This window comes from Psittacula echo (assembly GCF_963264785.1).
Source record: "Psittacula echo genome assembly, chromosome: 16".
NCBI lineage: Eukaryota > Metazoa > Chordata > Aves > Psittaciformes > Psittacidae > Psittacula > Psittacula echo.
This window is the reverse complement of record NC_137752.1, coordinates 5,540,173-5,561,088: the sequence shown is the minus strand read 5'-3', so window position 1 is coordinate 5,561,088 and position 20,916 is coordinate 5,540,173. Positions and strand designations below refer to the sequence as shown.

Sequence of the window (20,916 nt, the reverse complement as noted above, 5' to 3'; positions counted from 1 at the left end):
CTAAATCCAGTTTGGTATCAAAGACAACTGGTGATTCAGAGGAGGAGAAATCTTTAAGTACATTTTCTGCCATTGCAGTCTCCAATACTGAAAAGAATGAAGGATATTTTGCTGAGAACAATTTTCTAAGACGCATTCCAGAAACAGCAAGAGGGTCAATAGACACACTGTCTTCTGGGTTTACACAGACAAAAAATGCAGCTCCTTGAGGCTGTTATGGTGGGAGTGATATGAATAACTGAAAAGGGCAGAAAAAAAGCTTTGGCTGCTATTCAGCTGATCCACACTAAGTGGAACAGTTCAACTTCTCAGCAGTTGCTCGTGTCCGGAATGGCAGTTTCCAGTCAAAACTTTGGTGTAGTTTTCTTTCTTCTCTCTTTTCTCCCATTCTTTCCCCACCCCTCCTTTTTTGTTACACCCAGACACCATGTGAGATGCATCACTGCCAAGCCACTGCCTGCCAGCATTGAACTGTCTTTGGTAAATCCAAGATCAGCTTAAAGTGCAAACACAAAAAAAGTCATCCCTGCCCCCATCTCAGCTACCCAGTCCCTTCAAAACAGCTTAATGATAAAGGCAGACTCAGAAACACTTCACCAATTTCAGGAATGCTTTCCATTGCTCACAGAGTTTTCAGCTGCAGGCTCTGGTCTTCCCTCCATGCAAACCCGACATTGCTGCGCTCTGTTACAAGCAGGCACCAGCACCACCAGCAGCAACGCTGGCAGTGTTTGCAGAATCATTAACAACAGTGGGAATTCTGCCATGGACTTCAAAACACAGCCAGGGTTTCAGGCTCACATTTACATAGCCTCCCAATTGAGCTCTGCTGTTTACTATTTTACAATAACCAGTTTGGTTTCTCTGAACTGGCAAGCAGAAAAAGATTTTGAAATCTGCTTTCCTGAAAGCAAGAAGATAGAATGAAGGGTGCAAAACAGACAAAGGGGAAAAAATCCAAGGAGAAAAATCCTTTTAACATTAGAAAATAATCTGAGAATCTATGGATCCCTGAAATCCTCTGGCTGAATATAATATACAATGAGAGAATCGCTGGCAGGCGATGGAAAATCATCACAGATCACAGGAATTGTTATCTAGTGCAGTTGCACTGCACATAATTCTGCCAGACTACAGAAGAGCACACAAAGAGATATATCAAAGCAACAGAACACCAACAAAGCTCTAACAAGAAAAACAACCAAGTTTAACGGAGCTGAGACAGTAACAGAGCAAGCATGTTGCACAAGGCTCAACAAGGACTCCCCTGTGTCAGCTCTATATTCATAGGACCAGTCCTGCAGCATGATGGTTCTTGCTGATTAATGGAGTCTGACAGCTACAGCTTACTTGAAATTTAATTAAGTGAATGAGCCCAGGACTTCAGTTCCTTGGCTTTGGACCTCAGTTCCTTGGCTTTGGACCTCAGTTCTGCCGCAGACTCCCTTGCACAGATTTCAGTGCTGCATTTTCCACATATAAAACAAATGTATCTCTATGTCTTTTTTTATCACATCCAATCAACCACCTCAATTTGGTCTGCAAAGTGCTCAGAGCAGTCTAAATTGTGTAAGAGAAGGACCTTTATGTAAGAATTGAGAACAGCAGCATGTGCACCGTGACACGTGCCCGAGAAGCACCTCTCAGCATCCAACTCCAAGGCCCATGTGAAATAACTGTGCCTTGAATCAAAATGTTTCTCTCCTTGCACTGCCATTCTCATGTCACAAATACTAAACATCCAAACTCTGGGTGACCAAACTGTAAATTCCTGCTAACATCCAGCTCAGAGCAATGCAATTCTGTGAGGATACCCAAGAAAAGCCTAGTTTATTACAAAAGAAGGTGGTGTTTAGGGGGGGATCGAAGGCTATGTGGACTTGAGGGAGTGGTTTAAATGATTTCTGGAGTTCTGTTTAGTTGTACTACAGAGGCAGTTCAAGTCTGTGGGGTATAAATGTAAGTGTTGAATATAAATAATGGAAATTTTTTCTTGAATACACAATGGAAATTATTTCAGGACTGTATGTGTAATAGATGGCTTAGCTCATACTTTGAATACTGGGCACAGCTCTAGTTATCTCTCTCCAAGAAAGTACAAACACATCCAGTGCAGAGTGGATCGTCAGGGTCGAAGTTACCCGTACGAATTTGTTAGCATTAAAGCCTGACTTTATGGGTACAACATGCTGTGGAGCAAGAGACTCCCTTGACTTAACAGCAAGCTTCTGAGTTTGCTCAAAACCAGAAGAGAAGCATATCAGAGATGGAAACATAGTTGAATACCCATCAAGAACTACAAGGGCATTGCCAGTGCATGCAGAGATGCAGTCAGAAAAACAAAAGCTCAGCTCCAATTGAAATTGGCCAGAGATGTCAAAAAAGAAAGAGGTTTTCAGTTACATTAACACCAAGCAGAAACAGAAGGAAAACACTGGCCACTGTTAAAACAGGAGAGGGGAACTGGTCACCATCAATGCTGGAAAGGCAGAGGTTCTCAACACTTTCTTCGCCTCTGTCTCTATGAGCACTGTTGAGCCCCAGGCCTTGGGAACACAAATCCAGGTTGATGCAAACACAGACTCACCAACAGTGAATGAAGAGTTGGTATGTGAACTATTATTAGAAGCTTGACCTCTACAAATTGATGGGTCCTGACCATATCCACCTAAGGGTGTTAAAGAGAGCTGCCTGATGTCGTTGCGAGGCCGTTAACTTCACAAAGATTATGGAGAAGGGAGATGGGCAACATCCCAGAAGACTGGAAAAAGGTGAAGGTCACCCCCATCTACAAGAAGGGCTTAAAGGAAGATCCAGAAAATTATAGGCACATAAGTCTTACTCTTTAAGGGACTCTTGTCCCTGGGAAAGTTATGGAACGAATCCTCCTGGGGCTGTAACAAGTCAAATCAAGCGCATGATTAGGAAAAGCCAGCACAGACTCAGGAGGAGCAAACTGTGCTTGACAAACCTGATCATCTATAAAGTCACTTGCTCGGCTGAAGTGGGGCAAGCGGTGGATATTGTCTACCTGGATCCAAACTGCAGCTGATCCTTAATTCAAAATTGCTCTTAAGCCTCCCCTCCACACCTCCCTTTTCCTCCCTAACTTGTTTGCTCTTTTAGGAATCTACCTCCCAACAGAGTTGTATTGTTACAAAACTCAGTCAAAGTGCTAGGGAGAACATTACTGCAGAGAAGTACTGCTAAGAGGAAATATAAACTCAGATGGATTTCTTTATCTTACACTGGCTGTTACTTCTGTTCCTTGATCTCTTAACACCAAAAAACAGTGTATGCCGGGGATAGATATGGATATTTATTAAGTTCCCCAGCCACTCCTCCTGCACCCATTAACTCCTTATTGCCTAGAAATCAACAAACTTCCATTAGTCATGATTCCAAAAGGGAAACAGCTGCTATATGCAGAATGTCACAGACAGCAGGTTGTAAACAAGGCTCACTCTTCCAGAAATGCAAATTACTGTCCTGAGGGACTTCCCGTGTTCACACACTGCATCATCCACTAGGAAGGAAGCAGTTCAGGAAGGAGCTTGGGGTCTGCATAACCCAGAGGAATAACATTAGTGTGAATCTAATGGCCTTACATCACATTACCAAGAAAAGACTGCACTTGAATTGATGGGAGATTTGACCCACATCACAAGCAAAGACACAGAAAGGTTGATCCAGTTCCATCTGTGAAGCAAAAGAAAAGCAGCTGCCTAATCGAAATATGTAAAACTCACTACACAGAGAATGGGAAAATCTTAAGCGATAGCTAACTCCCAAGTAAGAAATGCACAGGCCAGGCCCTCTAGCACTATGTCAGGACTAAGCCTCATGCAGCTTGCCTGTGTGTTTCACTGAGCACTGCTGCTGCACTTTATACAGTCATAGCAGAGCATAGAAAAAGCAAAGCCTCTGGAACTACTCAATGCAGTATTTGCCATCCTAATGGCACAAACACCATGGAGCTTGTCCACCTTCTAATATTACCTCTACATGGCACTACATTTTCCAAATGTTGAGAAGTCCATTATTCCAGAAGGTGCCTCGAGGTGGGGAGAAGACAGGATACAACAAATCCCACTGTCACTGGGCAGATGGCTCTGCATCTCCTGAGAAACTAGGCCCATTAAGTAGTTCTGGTCTGCAGAAGGCAAGCACCCACAATCTCAGGTTATGCTCAACTTTACTGCTGATAGTCAGTCTTCACTGACTAAACCTCAGTGATGTACATTGCAACAACAGAGCACTTAGCTGGCGCTGTTCCTCTGTGGTTTGTCTGTGGGGTTCCGGTGATGCATGCTGCATCCAGCTCCGTTGTGACCTGACTGCTGTTCCAACAAGGTATGCTGCAAATGATGTATGCTGCAAATGATGTATGCAGGACAGGGCTGAAACACAGATCAGAGATTTCTGCAGAGCCCAAGTTAAAACAGCTGAATGCAAGCTTCACTGTAAGGATTTGTAAATTCTCAAAGAGAGATTTGTGTCCTGCAGCACAGCAGCCTGCAGGCTGGAAAAGCAGTTTACCACTTGACAGCATTTGCAAAGGCAGGAAGATCAGCTTATTCCAGTTTCAAAGTAGCAGTATTTCTACATGTGATCAGTAACACTTTGCCAGTGATTCAACCCATGGCTACCCAGGGCAATCTAAGTGGACGTATTTTCCATGGAGGGAGGTATAGACTCTTTACATTGCATTGAAATTGATGGAGGGCACCCAGGGAATATGGGCATAAGAAAAGAGGAGAAAATAAAACTTAAGTGTGAAACACAAGCATCTCTCTGCAGTTATGCTTACAGACTAGAGAATTAATGTCATGGTGGTATTGTATTACAAGGTTTTATGTCTTTATGCAAATCTTAAACTATTCTACGACTCCAAAAATGTTGGGTAGAGCAGGCATAACCTGATCTGAAAGCTGCAGAGCACGGGGGGAAGCTGCTAGAGATTGCAATGAGATGGAGATTACTCCCATTTCCCTCAATTTTTCCATTTCAAAACCAAAACAAAAAACCAAAAAGGCCAGTACATCTAAAACACGTAAGTATTTCAGCACAGGAATAGAACCATCAACTTTTTCATTGCTTTTAGATATGACATAGGATTGGGCAGAGAAGAGAGGAAGGAATGGAATGATAATTCTGTAATAGCAATTTTGGATGTAAGTTTGGATAATTTTTGAGTAATTTTGATTTCACACTAGCAGCTGACTTGCAACAAGCTCAAGCTGCTGTAAGCACGTAAGAAAGCAAATTCAGCAGCAAAATCCCACTGCCCCAGAAAAGATGTCTGAATGTCACAGGATCCAGAAAAAGATCTTACTACAGGCTCATCCTTTCTGGGAGCAGGTTGAAGACTTCCTAAAGATGAATCAAAAACCCACAGCAACACAAAATAGTGGGTTTTAGCGTGGTTTTAGCAATGTCTGAAACTTCTTCCCTTATGAGAGTTAAGGTTAAATTTGCACTTTTTGTCTTTCTAAATCTGTTACTACTACTTTCTAAATAAATACCACACTTACATTTATCTCAAAACCACTCAAGTGGAACCTTCCTAACATAACAGGAACAAAAATCAGAACAAGGTGACGAATCCTGACTTCAGGACAGCAGTTCTGGGAACTCAGGCACAGCTCAGTTTTTCCTGCTCAAAGTGGAAGTTGCTTTCTGGCAAAATCAGTCCCTAGGACACCACCAATACAACTGTGCTACTCTTCAGCAAAGCGAAGCAGGTACCTCAAACCGCTGTCCTTCCCCTCAACTGCTGTGCAAATAAAGAGGCAAAGCGTACACCCCCTCCTCCCATGGTTGGCCATGGTCAGCCACTTCCCCTTTAAAAACAGGTTCTGTCAAGGTCTACTTTGAAAACAAACCTTCAGAAAAGCCAGCTGAGTGCTGGGAGTTTTTTTTCCTCCTTATGACAAGTCTGCAAAGGCACCACCGGGTACCACATTATCCCATAAAGATGTCAGCTCTTTAGTGATTGCAGCTCTAAAGAGAAGGAACAAACAATAGTGCGCTTCCTTATATGTACAGCAGCTCTACGCTGGAGCCACAGACTGCTTCCCCAAATGGTCAAAAAACTGAAGCAGCTCCACTGTGGTTTTTGAATGAGAACAGCTTTAAAGTTCACATCCCACCATGATCCAAGTGACGCTGAAGCTTACGGTGATACCTACGCAGCTTCCCGGTACTGGCATCAGCAGCTTGCTATTTACTAACCGTTTACTTAGTTTATAAGGCTATTTTCACATTACAGCTTTCTGTGACCCAGTAAGTTCCTACCCAGACTTTGCTAAATTGAACTGACAAAAACAGCACCTTCTGTTGCAGTTCAACATCTCTCTGCAGACATCAGCTGCCAGTGATTTAAGAGGTTCAAGCAAACCCAGGAAAGGAGCTCAGGGGCCCAAATTTACTCTCCTGTGACTCCTGCATAAAGACCCTGACCACTGCAGAGACTGAACACAGCCTTTGCTCCATGTTCCTGCCACCAAAAAATGAGATTGGAGGAAACAAAACTCAACACCCTGCTTCACAAAGATCAACGACCAGACTGGCTGGCTGCAAAGATTATTGAGCCCATCCCGGCTACAGAAGCAGCACAGAAGGCATGTGCCCTCTGCATACTGAATCTGAGATGGTCCTACAGCAGCACACCGGACCCATATTCCATATCCAGCCCTGCCTCTAAGCACACAGCTGAGGCCCTACACAAAACAGTCCTGGAGAAATAAGGAGAAAAGTAACTCTTGATTTGCTTCTCTGCCACTAATCTGTTTGCTTACTCCTAGCAAACTGTAATACCAAGAGCTGTCCCTTAGGCAAGGCTACATTAAGTGCTGGTAGCTCACAGCTCTGTCACAGCATTTGCTGCTCCATTTGTCAAAGGCAACAAGGACTGAAATATTGAGAGACTTCAGCACTTCAGAGCCTCATACAGTCTAACTTTAGGTGCATTAGGGAATTGCTGCTATATATTCTTTCGATTGTATGTGTCATTGTGATCACTGCAGAATTTTAATTCCATTACTCTATAATGCAAGATGCAAAAAAATAGCTCTAGTGTCTGCTCATGTTTGCAGGTACAAGCTAAAGTAGCCAAGGTGTCAATGTCGAGCTGAAGAAATAAGGGCAACCAATTCCACTGCTTGAAGAGCGCCTTGTTCTGCCAAAGTGAATAGCACTGGCTCTGAACACAGCCAAACTGTCTGCTTTCCTGGCCAGACAAAGTTTTGGGAGCTTTTGAGAGTAGGAGTGCAGCAGCCAACCCATAAGGGGCAAGAGAAATCAGAACCTCTGCAATAGAAGAAGGAGGTGAAAGTCATCAGATTGCTCTGTTGGAAGCTGAGCAGCTTCTACACGTCCCTGGAGCGAGCTGGTGAGCGCTGCCCTGGCAGCAGCGCTGGGTCCAACAATGTCCTATTCTGCACCGTGGAGTTATGTCAGAGCGGTCCCAGTCACACGGGCAGAGGGAAGCAAAGAAAGCGCATTATTCACAGCCTGACATGGATGAACCCGGCCTAACACATGCACTTGGAAAACACTGTTCTCTCTGTTCAGTAATATTATTTCACATTCCATTCGTTTTGATAACCTTTTCCTTCTCCGTCTACCCTGCTGACGAGAAAGTCGACCAATGCCTTCTCCTGAGATTAGCCAACGCACAAAACTGCAACAGATACCACTAAGCCTCATTTCACAATAACTAATAAATGCATGTAATAAAAAGCTAGAGAAATTTAGAAGGGAAGCCCCCTTCCCCCCGGCAGCAGAGTAGGGATTGATTCTCAGAATTTACTTAATGCTATCAGATTGCTAATACACAGCCTTTCACTGTTACCGGAAAGGTAAGGTTTACAAAAGGATGTAGAGCTAAGGAAACTCAGACCTCTATTTCATGCCTCTGCGTCCCTCTGACATGGTCTCAGCTTTCAGAAAGAATCTAGGGCAAGTCCTAATTTTATCTATAAAAAACCCCTGTATTCTCAAACCACTTTATACAGATAAAGCAGAGATGATCCTCCTCTGTCAGGAAAACCCACATGTGGCGTTAGATCTGTAACAAGCCTGCATTCATCTGTGAAGTGTCCTGGCAAATCCAGAAGGCAACAAAGGATCAAATCTGCATGGTGAATTTACAACTAATAGCTAAGCAAATTACAAGACCACAGAGGTATTTTTTCCTGTGATGTGCTTTGGGGATGTTTTCTGAGCTGCTTATTCATTTACTGTCCTCATCTTTTAACAGCATCCTTGATGCTATCTGCTACCTCCTGGATGCTCAGTGTACTAGAAACATCTTAAGATCACACACGTATAGAAAAATTTGTATTTGATAGCTTTCCAGGATGGAATTCACTGAGAATAGAATGAAAAACAACTCTTGAAGAGCAAAAGCTGCATTTTACAAGGGCTATCTTGGACTGGAACAGATTCCTTACCTATAATTCAGTTTCCTTTCCTATCCCTGCAACAAAATGTTTGGTATATTTTAAGCTTCAGCTTTTTTTCCTTGGCTTTTCTTAAGAAACAAGCCTTTTCAAATGTTCTGGCTATTTTCTACCTATATGACTCAATACAAAACTGCCCTTACATATTGTAATGTGGTGCTCCTGATCTACCTTACTGCATCTTCTGAGCAGATGTGTAACACCAAAGAGAACCAATTTAAGCACACTTTCTCTCTCTCCATTGCTTCCTTCAGTTACAAAGGACATCACTGGACTTCAACATCTAAACTTTAAGCATCCTTCTGCACATCTAATCCTGAATCAAACTAAAGAAAGAAAATATTTCAAGACAGATACGCTGAAATAGCAATATATGTTTAAAATTAAGCATCAATTTAATGTATAAAAGCCACACATGACTCTGCAACCAGGCAGCAACTGAGAAATAAAAATAAAAGCTACATGGCATCTGTGAGAAGCACAGATTCCAGGATCCTGCATAACATCAAAATGTGTCCTGCTGTGAACCTAGGACCAGGAACAACAATCCTGGTCATACTTCATTGCAACCAGTGACATCAGGACATCTTCAAAGTGTTGCTCAAAAGGCAGAAGTTCACTTCTGCCTGGATCAGAGCAACCAACAATGTGTGGTAACTGCAAGCACTCCCCAGAGAGCCCCAAACTCAACTGTGTCACAATCTGGGATTAGATAAAATTTATTCTGCATAAACTCATTTAGAGCCACGACAGCTAAACTCAGATATCACCTTTTGAAGAAAACTGACTGTATTCATTTAGAATTTTTATGCAAATCAAGGTCTCTGCAAAGATCACCCTATTTTTAATTACCCTACAGACTACATGAAGCATTAAGCCCCAGAGGGTTTATCCTACCAGCAGGACTGAGGAGCTAAACCTATCAAATCTATTTACAAACAGCCTCTCCACCCTTTGGCTTACCTTTTCAACATCTGCTTTTGTAACATTGATGTCAGCATCCATTTTCTCAAAATACTGCTGTGCTCGATCAGCTTCTTTGCAATCACGCTCAAACCGCCTTTTACTCTGGAAAGGAAAAAAAGCCTTCATTATGGGAAAGAAACACAACACCAAAATCTACCCAAAATCAATACCTGCCCCTAAACTGTATGTCAGCTTAGCCTGTTCTTCAGCCTGCTTAATTCTACCAACATCATTAGCATTTCATGTTTTCTCCTGTTGGCATTTCTTCTGCTCTTGTAAGCAAGATCACTTCCTCCCTACGCTTAACTCCCTCATTTTTATAATGCACAAGGGAGTTCATAAGATCCATACATTTACAAGTCAGACTTTTGGTTTCTGATGTCCCCTTTCTTTATCCCTCCCTCCACTTACAGTCTCGCTTTTTATTCATCATATGAATGGAAATTCCAATGTACTTACTTTTGAGAAACAGCATCTCACTCAAAAGATGGTCTCGTTCCATCTCCTCACGGAGTATGAAGCTATTCAGCTTACAGATGAACAGCACCCTCAGGGACTCCACATTTCCAGCAATGCTTAGCACACTTTTCAAGTCATATCAAATGAAATGCTACTCATGATAGACATAAATCCCACAGAAAGCCAAATGTGCTATTAAACCAAGATTTTTTGTGTCTACCAATGTTATTTAAGACAGTGGAGTTTTAAATATCCCATTTCTACAGTTCTTATCGATACACCCTTGCCATTCCAAATATAACATTTGGAACCATCTCTATGAAAATAGTATAAAAATGACTTAAATGTGCTATCTAAGGAAGTTTCCACTTACTGCTTCAAGTTGTTTCCAGCAAGTTTCAATATGTTGTTGTGCCTTTCTGCCATCGTGGAAGTGCTGTTTAGAAAAAGAGAAAAAGCAAACATTTTGAATGACAAAAGAACAAACAGTCAATTATGCTCAAGGAGTTGCAGAAAAAAGCAGCAATGCTTCTGGCAGCTGTGTTCTGCAACGCTGGTGAATTGAGCAGGTGTATGATGAGTATCTGATGTCTCAGCAGGCTGCAGATGTATATTTGCATCCATTATAATGGTTAGTTAGACTAAGGCTAATTAATCCCTTTAGCAATTCTACCTTGCATTGTTCACTGTATCTCGTAATTATTGGTTTCCCATACCACAAAATCTGAAGCACTTTCGTCTGAAGACTGTTTCTTTGGTTTCTGAAGGCAAGCTCCAAATTAAAATCTTTCTTTACATGGCATTTACCAAGATGCCCTTGATTGGCACATTCTAACAACTGATGTTGGTCCTGATTTTCATTCAGACTCAACATAAAACCTTCTTCTTCCTCATCACTGGCTGCACATGCAAGGCCAGCTATTCATTTCTCTTGAGAGGTGCTCAATTCTCTGGGTTGTTCGTTGTTCCACCGCCCCCCTCCCGAACCCTCCTATCCCCACACAGTGGGGGTGCATGTGTGTGCACTATATATGTCAGTTCCATAATAAATGACAAGGAATTTCTCCTAACATGCTTTTTGGAGCAAGACTCTTAATTGCTGTTGGTTTAAATAACAGTTCTCAGCCCTTACACCATGCTCTTCATCAGAGAATCTAGTATGCAGTAGATATTAACCCCTCTATCTTCCACATGCCTCATTTTTCCTCAGGATAAGCGATTCATTCAAGATCTCCACATAAGTCAACGACACAGTTCTAAATAGGAATGTTAATGCAGCCCCCAACTGACCTCTAGAATCGGTTACTCCCCTGACAAACCACTTTGTAAAATAAATACTATGGCAAACTACAAAGAAGAAGAGTGATGCCTACAGCAGAAAGCCCTATTATGTACTGGCAATCAGGATGCTATATTCAAATACAGGTATGGCTTCATGCAGTAAACTTGGAAAATTAAGATCTGATATTGCCAGATAATCCCACTGGAACATGCTAGCATTCACACATTATCAAACCCACATGTAGTCAGACATTAGATGTATCTTAAGCAAAATGATTATCACCAGTTTGCTAGGGTAGATCAGCTCCAACTTAATAGCAGCCTGCCACAAACTGCCAAAAGCAGAGAAATGTACCTGCAAGCACTTCTTAACTGGCAGGTACTCAGTTCCCTGCATCTTCCACTGAAGATTTCTCCTATCAGAGGAAAAGTTCCCCTGGTATTTTCCTATCAGAGGCAGGTTTCTGAAGCAAACGCCCAGTGACATTTCCTAGCTGCCTTCCTGGCTCAAGGAGGCATATCAGCAAAAAGCCCCAAACCTGCAGTTCTCTGTCACGCCACATCCAACAGACTTGTATTGCCTTAAAAATCACCCCCACCTTCAACTTGCCTGCAAGAACAGACAACCACCACCAGTGTGCTCTGGATACTACTGCGTGTAGTCCCAAACGCTGGCTGTTAGGGACGGATGCTCACATACAATTGAAGAAACGGGCACTCTATAGCTTCAACTTTCTGGACAGTGTCTACCTCTGCACAAAGCAGAGAAGAGAGGCACAATGGCAGTGATGTTTTTAATTCCAGGCACGTGCCCTGCTCAGCTCTGGCTCTGCTCCTACCTACTGAGGAGGGAGAGCATGCAGCAGCCCACAGCCTGGCACTGCTGTGGCTGGGCGCAGACACCTTTTGCCATATATCCAGATGGTACTCGCGCAGCTCAGCCCCTTTTTGGCTTCTCCAAGAACTCAGCCACCACATGAGAGCATTAAATTTAAACAGATCGAACTGTAAAACTGCTGGGGCGGTGGGGAAAGGCTCCAAATCTCTTTCAGTTATTTTGTAGCTCCCTATTTCCTTTCAACTCTGCATGTGACAGACGGCATCTTCCTTGCCAGGGGGCTTTGAAACACTCCTCATTTCAGGCTTGCTTAGAGTTTAGGAAACCAGTCCCAAGCAGCAACAAAACCAGTCCCCAGAACCAACTGTAATTTAACACTACATTTTTCATCATTTTGCTAATGAGCATGGAATTCATGAAAGTCTTTCAGCAGTGAAGCTGCAAGTAAAATGACTTGGCTGTCTTCACAGTGCATTTCCTGCCTCCTCCCGCCTTTGCTTGTGTGCTCCCTTTTTCACACGCTCTGATCTTGCTGGAGTGTAGGAAGGGACTTCACTTGGGAACAGCTGGCCTGCATGGAACCTAATACTGTCAGCGACCCATAAACCGTAGGAAAACAACATGTCAGGTTAATTTAACAGAGCACAATTGAATATGGGATGAAAGATGAACCTGGAATCAAAAGCATATCAGATAACAGGACTATCCCAAACTCGTCTTTTTAAACCACTTTGCAGTTAATAATGTAATTGCAATAATGCTCTCTTATTTCCAAATTTGTCTTCCCTGTAAAATAAAAATAAACCCTACAAGCTGCTGGAAGTACATAGGAGAGAAGCAGAAAGCATGAGCAGTGCAGCTGCATCTTCATCAGATTTTGCCATATTTCCCTGTTTTTTTTCCCCCTCTCTTTTTGTAAAAGAAAAGATCTTTTACAGAAATGGAGCACTGGGATGTGAAATGGACATTACTGAAGATTATTAAATAGTGAAAGCGAGGACCTGATGCCAAGTGACAGTCTGATAAACGCAGGTGCATCCCAATTTGGAGGTTTCAGTGCAATATTGTCTTTTTTTAGTTCAACCAGTTTCTAAATTTATTACCCCCCATTCGCATCGTGTTATCCCATATCTATCCTTGTTATGAGATAAAGCTACACATGATAACATATGTAATACATACTGAGAGCACTTCTGCTTTTGTAAACCTTTTGCCCTCAAAGCAGGATTTCTGCTTTCCAAAAATTCATTTTTATATACAGCAACTAAGTTGGATGTTCCAACTCTCTGTATTTCTTCAGTACCTATCTTACGGGTAAGAAAATAGAGACAGCATGGTTAAGTGATCTGCTCAAAGTCATACAGGAAGCCTCCAGTTTCCTCAGACCCTGTAACTATCTTCAACTTCCGCAAACTCATTTCCTTTACAATCTTCTTAAACAGCAAATGTCTTTCAGCCTTTTTTCCTTCCCCTTCCAAAAAAATAAGGAAAAAATAACTAAGATCAGGTCCTCCTTCACAAAGCACCAAGATGCAGGTTCTGTTTTAAAATTAAATTAAATAATTGGTTTTTTGACACCTGATAACTCAGCAATGGAAAGATGACAAATGGATTTAGCAAATCATATGGAAAACTACCGTTATTAGTCACATACATTTCAGCAGCACACAGTGATGAATTTAGAGCAGTTGATACAATACAGAATATTGTTCGTTCCAATCCCCCGCCCCAAGCAAATGCTTAACCTAATACACCCTGATCAGGCTATTTCAAAACCTCAGATTACGAGCAAGATACTGAATCAGTGAATCACACTTCAAGTGTGCCAGGAAGACACTTGCAGCAGTGGTGTTGGCTGTTCACATGCTGTGATTTCCTCTGCACTTTTCAGCCACATCCACACCATTCAAAGCACATGTTAAAAACACAGTAAAGTGAAAGGTTTGGGTTTATGCATGTTCGTTACTCGACCTCCCTAAATTACCTTTTAATCTATACTTCGGAGTCTTTGGCTAGCAATCACCATATCAACTTTCAGATTTACCTGAAAAACATTTTATCCAAGCATTAGACCTACTAAAAACCACAGCAGCATCACCCAAACTCAAAGCAACCTGGCTACAGGACCACGACTGTGCTTTTATCCCAGTGTTACAGCACGGTGCAGTTCACATATCACAGGGTGCTCTGAACAATCTATAACTGGCCATGTTTTAACTGGCTATCTCCATCCATTCTATGCTCACATGGTAAGACCCAATAATGTAGTTTTTAAGTCATCTTGTGAAAGTTAAAAGTTAGGGATTTTCAGCACAGTGATAAGTTGCTTTATGAAGCCTCTGGGCATTACATTCTCAAAAACTCAAGGAATACTCAGCTACAGTAAAGGAAGAAAAGTTTTAGGAAGAACAGGAAATCCACATAAAGACCCACTGTACATGTGAGTTTTTCCCCTTTTAAATCCAGCCATACCAATGGGTGTGCTGCCCTCATTACCACGCTGTGCTTGCAACAGCTGGGAAGAAATCCTGGCTGCTGTGCAATCAAAGACAAAACTCTCATTGACTTTTGTCAGGCTCTGATTTCACCCATGTTGAGCAAAACACTGGGAGCAGCGAGTGGGGTACCTACAATCCAGCGCCTGTCACTGCCAACACCATTACAGTAAGCAGCAGTGGGATAGTTCTGCAAAACTCACACAGCCACACGGCTCTGGGAGCAGAAAACAAAAGCTTGTTAGAAGATGCCTCTTGTCTTTCTAACCTTTTAGAGGAGCAATAGAAAAGCAAGATGCAGTTAAAAGCATCTCCTAAAGGACAATACAGTACAGCAGTTCTGCTGAAGAATTCCTGGGCAGTTTTAAAAGAAAGAACTGCCTGAAGCAGGTAGACTACCAGCATGACAACGGAGCTGCTTCAATGCTGAATCAAAACCAGACCATGTGAAACGGTTTGAGAAAGGCTGAAACAAGACAGGCTTGGTTTTTCTTAAGTAAGTAAAGAGCAATTGATTACATGGTTAAACTTAAGACACATCTACAGTCTGTTTATGTTATAACTAGTCAGAAAAATACAGTTTTTATGCATAGCATATGTTGCATTTGACAACATCCTATTTAAGAACATTCAGAAAAGAGATCTATGACAAGGCTGCTTCATTCTCGTTTCTGTTTTCAAACTAGATCATAAAACACAGTGAAAAACCAGTTACAATTTGACTTCTGTAACTGTCACTCTCAGCTCACATTGATAGTCAATATAAACACACTCCCAGGAACTACTACCTCCTCCTCCAATCCAAACTCTATCTCCATTTTTGTTACAAGTGACTCCTAAAATAATGGCCAGCGATAAAGCAAACCAGAGATGGAAATTAGAGAACATTACTTCTTTTCCTCCTTGATTTTCTCAGCTCCATTTGCAAAAAGCCTTGTCAAATGTTGTTCTTTTCCTGGCTGCAAAGACAGGAAACAGTCTCCTCAGAAGAAATCTTTGTTTCCAAGAATAGCAATGTATTCTTGAGGCCTTATCGCTCTCATTTGTAGTAAGAGTAGCATAAGAGTCCTGTGAACGTTGACATGAAACACACGACTGTCTTCACACATGTTCATCAGTGCTACTTCATATTTTGGGATAACCCTGCTCTCCTTTGCAACCTTCCATAAGAACTTCAGTGTTCACATCTACCCATTGATTTGGTCAAATCTGAAGCAGGTTATATGAATGTTGTTCACAGTTGGTGTTCATTTGACTTGAACTGTCTCCTGAAACGGAGCATTCCAAACAAATTCCAGTTACAGACCACTAAGACCAAAGTTTCTCAGGCTTCAGACAAAGACCAGATGATAGAATCATAGAACAGTTAGGGTTGGAAAGGACCTTAAGATCATCATTGCACAAGACAACCAGAACTAGCTGCTCATGCCTCCTACAATACGTGACAACAGAGCAGTAGCGGTTAGCACAAACCTGGAAGACACTGTGACACTACGATTTGTAGTAACTTGTCATTTCATGCTACTCAAGTTTCTGTCTCTTCTACTTCCCAGTCTCATAACGAAGCTTCTCTTCCACTGATCCACAACCAAGAGATGACATCTCAACAGGATGTCTCTTCCCCCCATACAAATGGTCTATGATATCTGTACAACTCTTGCAGCAGTAAGAAAACTAGAAAGTGTACAGGCCAACAGGCAAGGAAGTATTTCTTGTTTCTTTAAATTGCTGCAACCTTTCAGCTGTTTCCATATAGCCTTCACGTAAATATATACTCACACATAAGTATTAAAACTGGCACCAGAAGTATAAAATATTGAATGTTATTAACTGACAGCTGAACATGCTCACACGTACCATTTACCTCTGGCCCTGGACAAACAGCATTCACACACACTTAAGGAATGCTCTACAAGCATACCTTTCTTGTTGCTTGTTCATTTTAGGTCAACATCTGTGGCTGGCTGGATAGAGCACAAAAGGGAAAATACACATGGTGTATGTGTATGCTCAACCCCTCTCACCCTCAGGCACTTCACAGTCATGCACTGAGCAGGAAATGTTACTGTCCATAAAATACATCTCTCATCTCGTCCCTCCCACAGGCTGTTGCTCTGCAGTGCAATATTCAGGCTAATATGCAGAAAATGTAACTACATTTGTTAGCAACCATATCCTGGTTCCAATCAGAATCCTGCATGGAGTAAACAGAAGCCAATATATTTATTTGAACTCTTATTTCATAGTTCAATGTACCCATTCAAAACTGGGAACAGCAGGATACTAATGCCCAGGGGTCTCACCTTTAACCCTGCTAAACTCAAAGTTCATATTATACCTTTTCAGCTGGATGGGATATTGGTGTTAGTTTCCCACATGTTTTTTTTTTTTTGGAAGCTTCTGCAATAAGCACTTGCTTTTTCCATCTCAGCACAGTCCTTCACTGCACAGTTAGCCGATGTGTGCAAATATTTAACATGGTTTCATTAAATCTGTACCACAGTTTGGAGAAAACCGACAAACACTCAATAAGAATACACAGAATTTATTATGATCTTTCCTAACCAGTTTTCTGCATTCCTTCACTTCTTACAGCTGCTACTTAACACTCTATGAGTACAATCTGACTTAATGAAATACAGGTGAAATATCTTGTAAGAACAAACATAGAGTTGGATCCTTGTGCCTTATTTATCAAATAGATAAATATTCCATAAATGCCCACTGGAGTTTTCTTTCTGTTCAGAAATGGCTCTTCATAAATAGCAATGCTTCTACCTGGCAACGTAACTATTTGTTTAATTTGTATACCCTTATACTTAGTTTTAACCTAAGTATTTCTAACTCCATTCAGGAAGTAGTAAACTACAAGTGGGTTATTCACAGAACAAAAGCTGGGGAAAACTCAGTTTCAACTTGAAGCTTGGTAAATCACTTCCTTCCTTGTCTCTTTTCCTCTTCCTACTTCCCGCTTTGCCTTTAGTTCGTCATTTCTGGAAGGCAGCAATATCTCTTTGTACCTCTGCAGCACAAAGCACAGCTGTGCTCCACACACTCCGAGACCTTGAGGCACAAAATGCAACAGGGAAGAATCCATTGTGCGCTTGATGGGGTTGTATTCTGCCATCCTGTCCCACGCCTGCACAGTGCATTATGCTGTGAGCAATCCTGCTGGAAACCACAGGACTGTTTGCAGAACAGGGCCCTATTCAGAATGAATGAATGTGGCAGAATTCCTCCATTTTTTTACTTTTCATCAACACCTGAGAGCCTACAAGAAACAGAAAGTTCTCTGACACATACTCCCCGGCATGAATACACACAGGGAGGGTGCACACACTCCACCGTAAAGAACCAGACCCATAAGGATGCATTCATTCCCTGTTCCCCTTCTACCCCAACACAAAATGGAATGTATTGACATCAGGTAAATTCTCTCCCAACCACAGAATCCCAGTGCTGCACCAGTCAAGTCTGCAGCAAAGCTCTTGGCTTCTACTTGACTTTCATGCTCGATTGTATGGAGCCAGCCTATCCCCAACGGGAGGTGTAGGTAGAGGTGAAAGCAGCGCTGGTAATAAGAGGGATAGTTCATGACTCCCAAAGACATTTTTAGCAAAGCTGACATGAGCAACAGCTACACAGAGCAGCTGCTGCCAGAGGAGACCATGAGTCAGACTTAGTTTGCGACCACAGATCTAAATCAGAATAGCCCCAGGAATTAATCCTAGAATTCCTATTCAGATAAACTACAGCATTGAGAGAATACCTAAACCAAGCTATCTCCTGTGAGACTTTAAGACAAAAAAGGGAATTCTGAATGCTTGCACAGCACTGGCTCCGTGTTTGCTCATGTAAGTACCACCCAAAGAAAGGGTTTTAACCCCCCCAGTGCCTAGGTTATTTTAATATTGATTTTTTAATAGAACAAAGCATGCTGAGTAACTCGGCAGCTGCAGCAATGTGGAGCAGCAGATTCCCCCAGATGAGCAATCAAAATGCTGCTATCTTTCTCTCCTATGGGAAATACCTGGTCTGCTTAGGAGCTATCACCACAACCATCAACTGCTGCAATGGGTGGGAGAAGAACAACTTGCCAGTGCATTTCCAAACTGCAAATGTATTACCTGTTAATGCTCATGAAGTAAAGCCCAAACACCTCTCTTGACATGCCTGGGATCATCTCCTTTTCCTCTGTCACAGAGAAGCAAGATTAAGACGCAATTTTGTACTGCTGCAGGGCCCCCAGCTCAAACCTGACACCTTCCACAGCCACCCCACAGCAAGGTTTTGGTGAAGTTGGGGGGCATGAAGAACGACCACAGAAGCAAGTTCTTTCCCTGAACCGCCCCGACACACAATCCCCAACTCATTTGAGTGGCTTGGTGATGGAGGTCTTTGGGTACTGAAGGGGAATTCAGTCACATGCATTTGGCCTCAATAACCTCAGAAGAAAGGTGGATGGGCATGACCTTCACATGTAGCACAGAACTGAAATTTCAGCTTTGAAGCAGCTAGCGAGACCATGACTGAAGAAGAGGATCGCTCACATCAGAGCAGGGACACGCTAAGATCAAGCACACACAGAAGCTGAAGAGAGAAGCGGTACTAGGAAGAGTTTCACTTCATTAAACAGCTCTAAAGAACTGAAACAGCATGAGCTCTCCTCACACACAGGCTGTGTGTGAAAAGCAGGCAGGGTATACACCTAGCTTCATACATAAAAACTGCATGCCAAGTTATTTTATCTAGCATAAAACCATTGCAAGGCTTCACGAACTATCAGGTTCTGCGCTGCTTACACACTACAGGCTTGTACTTGTCAAGGGAAAACAAAGAAATGTGATTTATTATTGTGCAACCCCAATAATCTGCCAGTGTAATTCCACTTTAATCAGAGCTAAATGAGCATGAAAACAGGGTAATGCAGGCATGCATCAGCCCCCACGTGCTTAAATCACCCTCACCCCTCATGACTATTAAATACATAATTCCTGTTGCACATCAAAGGGGTTTCCTTTGGAAACAGCTTTTAATTCTGATGTATTTGCCTGAGCACTTTCTGCTGTACTTGAGTTCATCTTTCACTCATTTATACTTATGACACCTCTGTGTATCATCTCCATCTTCCAGGCGGGAAATTACAGCAGAAAGAGCAAGGGTGATTATCTAGGTTAGTCAGACTGAAATCACTGGAAATTCGTACCATTTTACAGGTATCTGGACACCTGAATGACTTCATTCAAATCATACAAGACTGTAGATACAAGAATGTGGATCTCCCAATATCCTATGTGACCATAGCCCCAGAATCGATCATCTTTTCTTACAGCTTACAGCAATTTGGTGAACTTGGTAGTGCTAGGTTAATGGTTGTACTCAATCTTAAAGGTCTTTTCCAACCGAAATGATTCTGTGAACTTGTAACACAACAACAGCTGATGACAGATCAAGCAGCAAGCACAAGAACTCTGCCAGTAAAATTGCTGGAAATACCAAACCATTCATCAACTCCTATCATAAAAGGTTTTGCCAAAACATCAGCCTGTGTGATATTTACACAGCCACCACCTTCCCCTCCTGCGGATCCCAGCATGACTGACGTGCTTGTGTTCTACAGTATGAAGTGAGAGGCTGGGTATGAAAAATGCCTGAAGGAGGAAACAGTTTCCTTTTCAACACCATTTGCTCATAAATGAGAAATCTACAGGAATCAGACAAGGGTTTGTAATTTAGAAAGCTTCTATTCATGTTACAAGAACAAAACAACCAACCATGAGTGACAACCGTTTTCTGTTAAAGGCGGAGAATTATCAGCAACAGCAGGTAATACACTGCCGGTTTGTTTTTGCTGTTCCCATGTTGTTATCGTTCGACCTATATTAAAGCAATTTTCCTGTCATTCACCCATTACTTATGAGCCATACTTACTACAACAGTGTACAAACAAAACCAAAAAGCAATCATTACTACTCATGTTCTTCACAAGATAGACATTTGAAGTACAACAAAAGCAGGCTTGCTAACAGGTAATTCAATCACCTTATAAACCCATGTAATTGAAAAATTAGGTAAAAATATTACAAGTGACAGAAAAATGCCAAAGGAGAATGTTTCTTTTTGTTTTGCTTATTGTACAGAGTCTATGCTGAGTAAAAGGTCATAGATGTGACTAAGAAAACGTTCCCATCACAGCTATATGTAAAGCATCCTTTTATGCTGCTGCCAAATTATGTCCCAGAAAGATTACACACCATTCTATAAATTAAAGGTGTGTCTACGTATTCTATTACCCTGTTGATGACAGATATACCATCCTAATATCATACTCAGGAAAAGACTGTAACTTCCAGGACTTTGGTCCTGCACAGCACTTCAACAAGCTGAACTATTTATAAAAGCTTAAGTTCTG

The 20,916-nt window shown here is 42.0% G+C and overlaps 1 protein-coding gene across 1 annotated transcript in view; it reads right to left on the bottom strand.

Annotated features, from left to right (window-relative positions):
* FNBP1 (formin binding protein 1) overlaps positions 1 to 20,916 on the bottom strand; it is a gene marked incomplete at its 5' end in the record, with an annotated part of 94,585 nt that overhangs the window by 35,322 nt on the left and 38,347 nt on the right. Inside the window, 2 exons of the mRNA XM_080630541.1 lie at positions 9,429 to 9,533; positions 10,264 to 10,326. Coding sequence (XP_080486667.1) covers positions 9,429 to 9,533; positions 10,264 to 10,326 — 168 coding nt within the window. The remainder of the gene's footprint in view (positions 1 to 9,428; positions 9,534 to 10,263; positions 10,327 to 20,916) is intronic.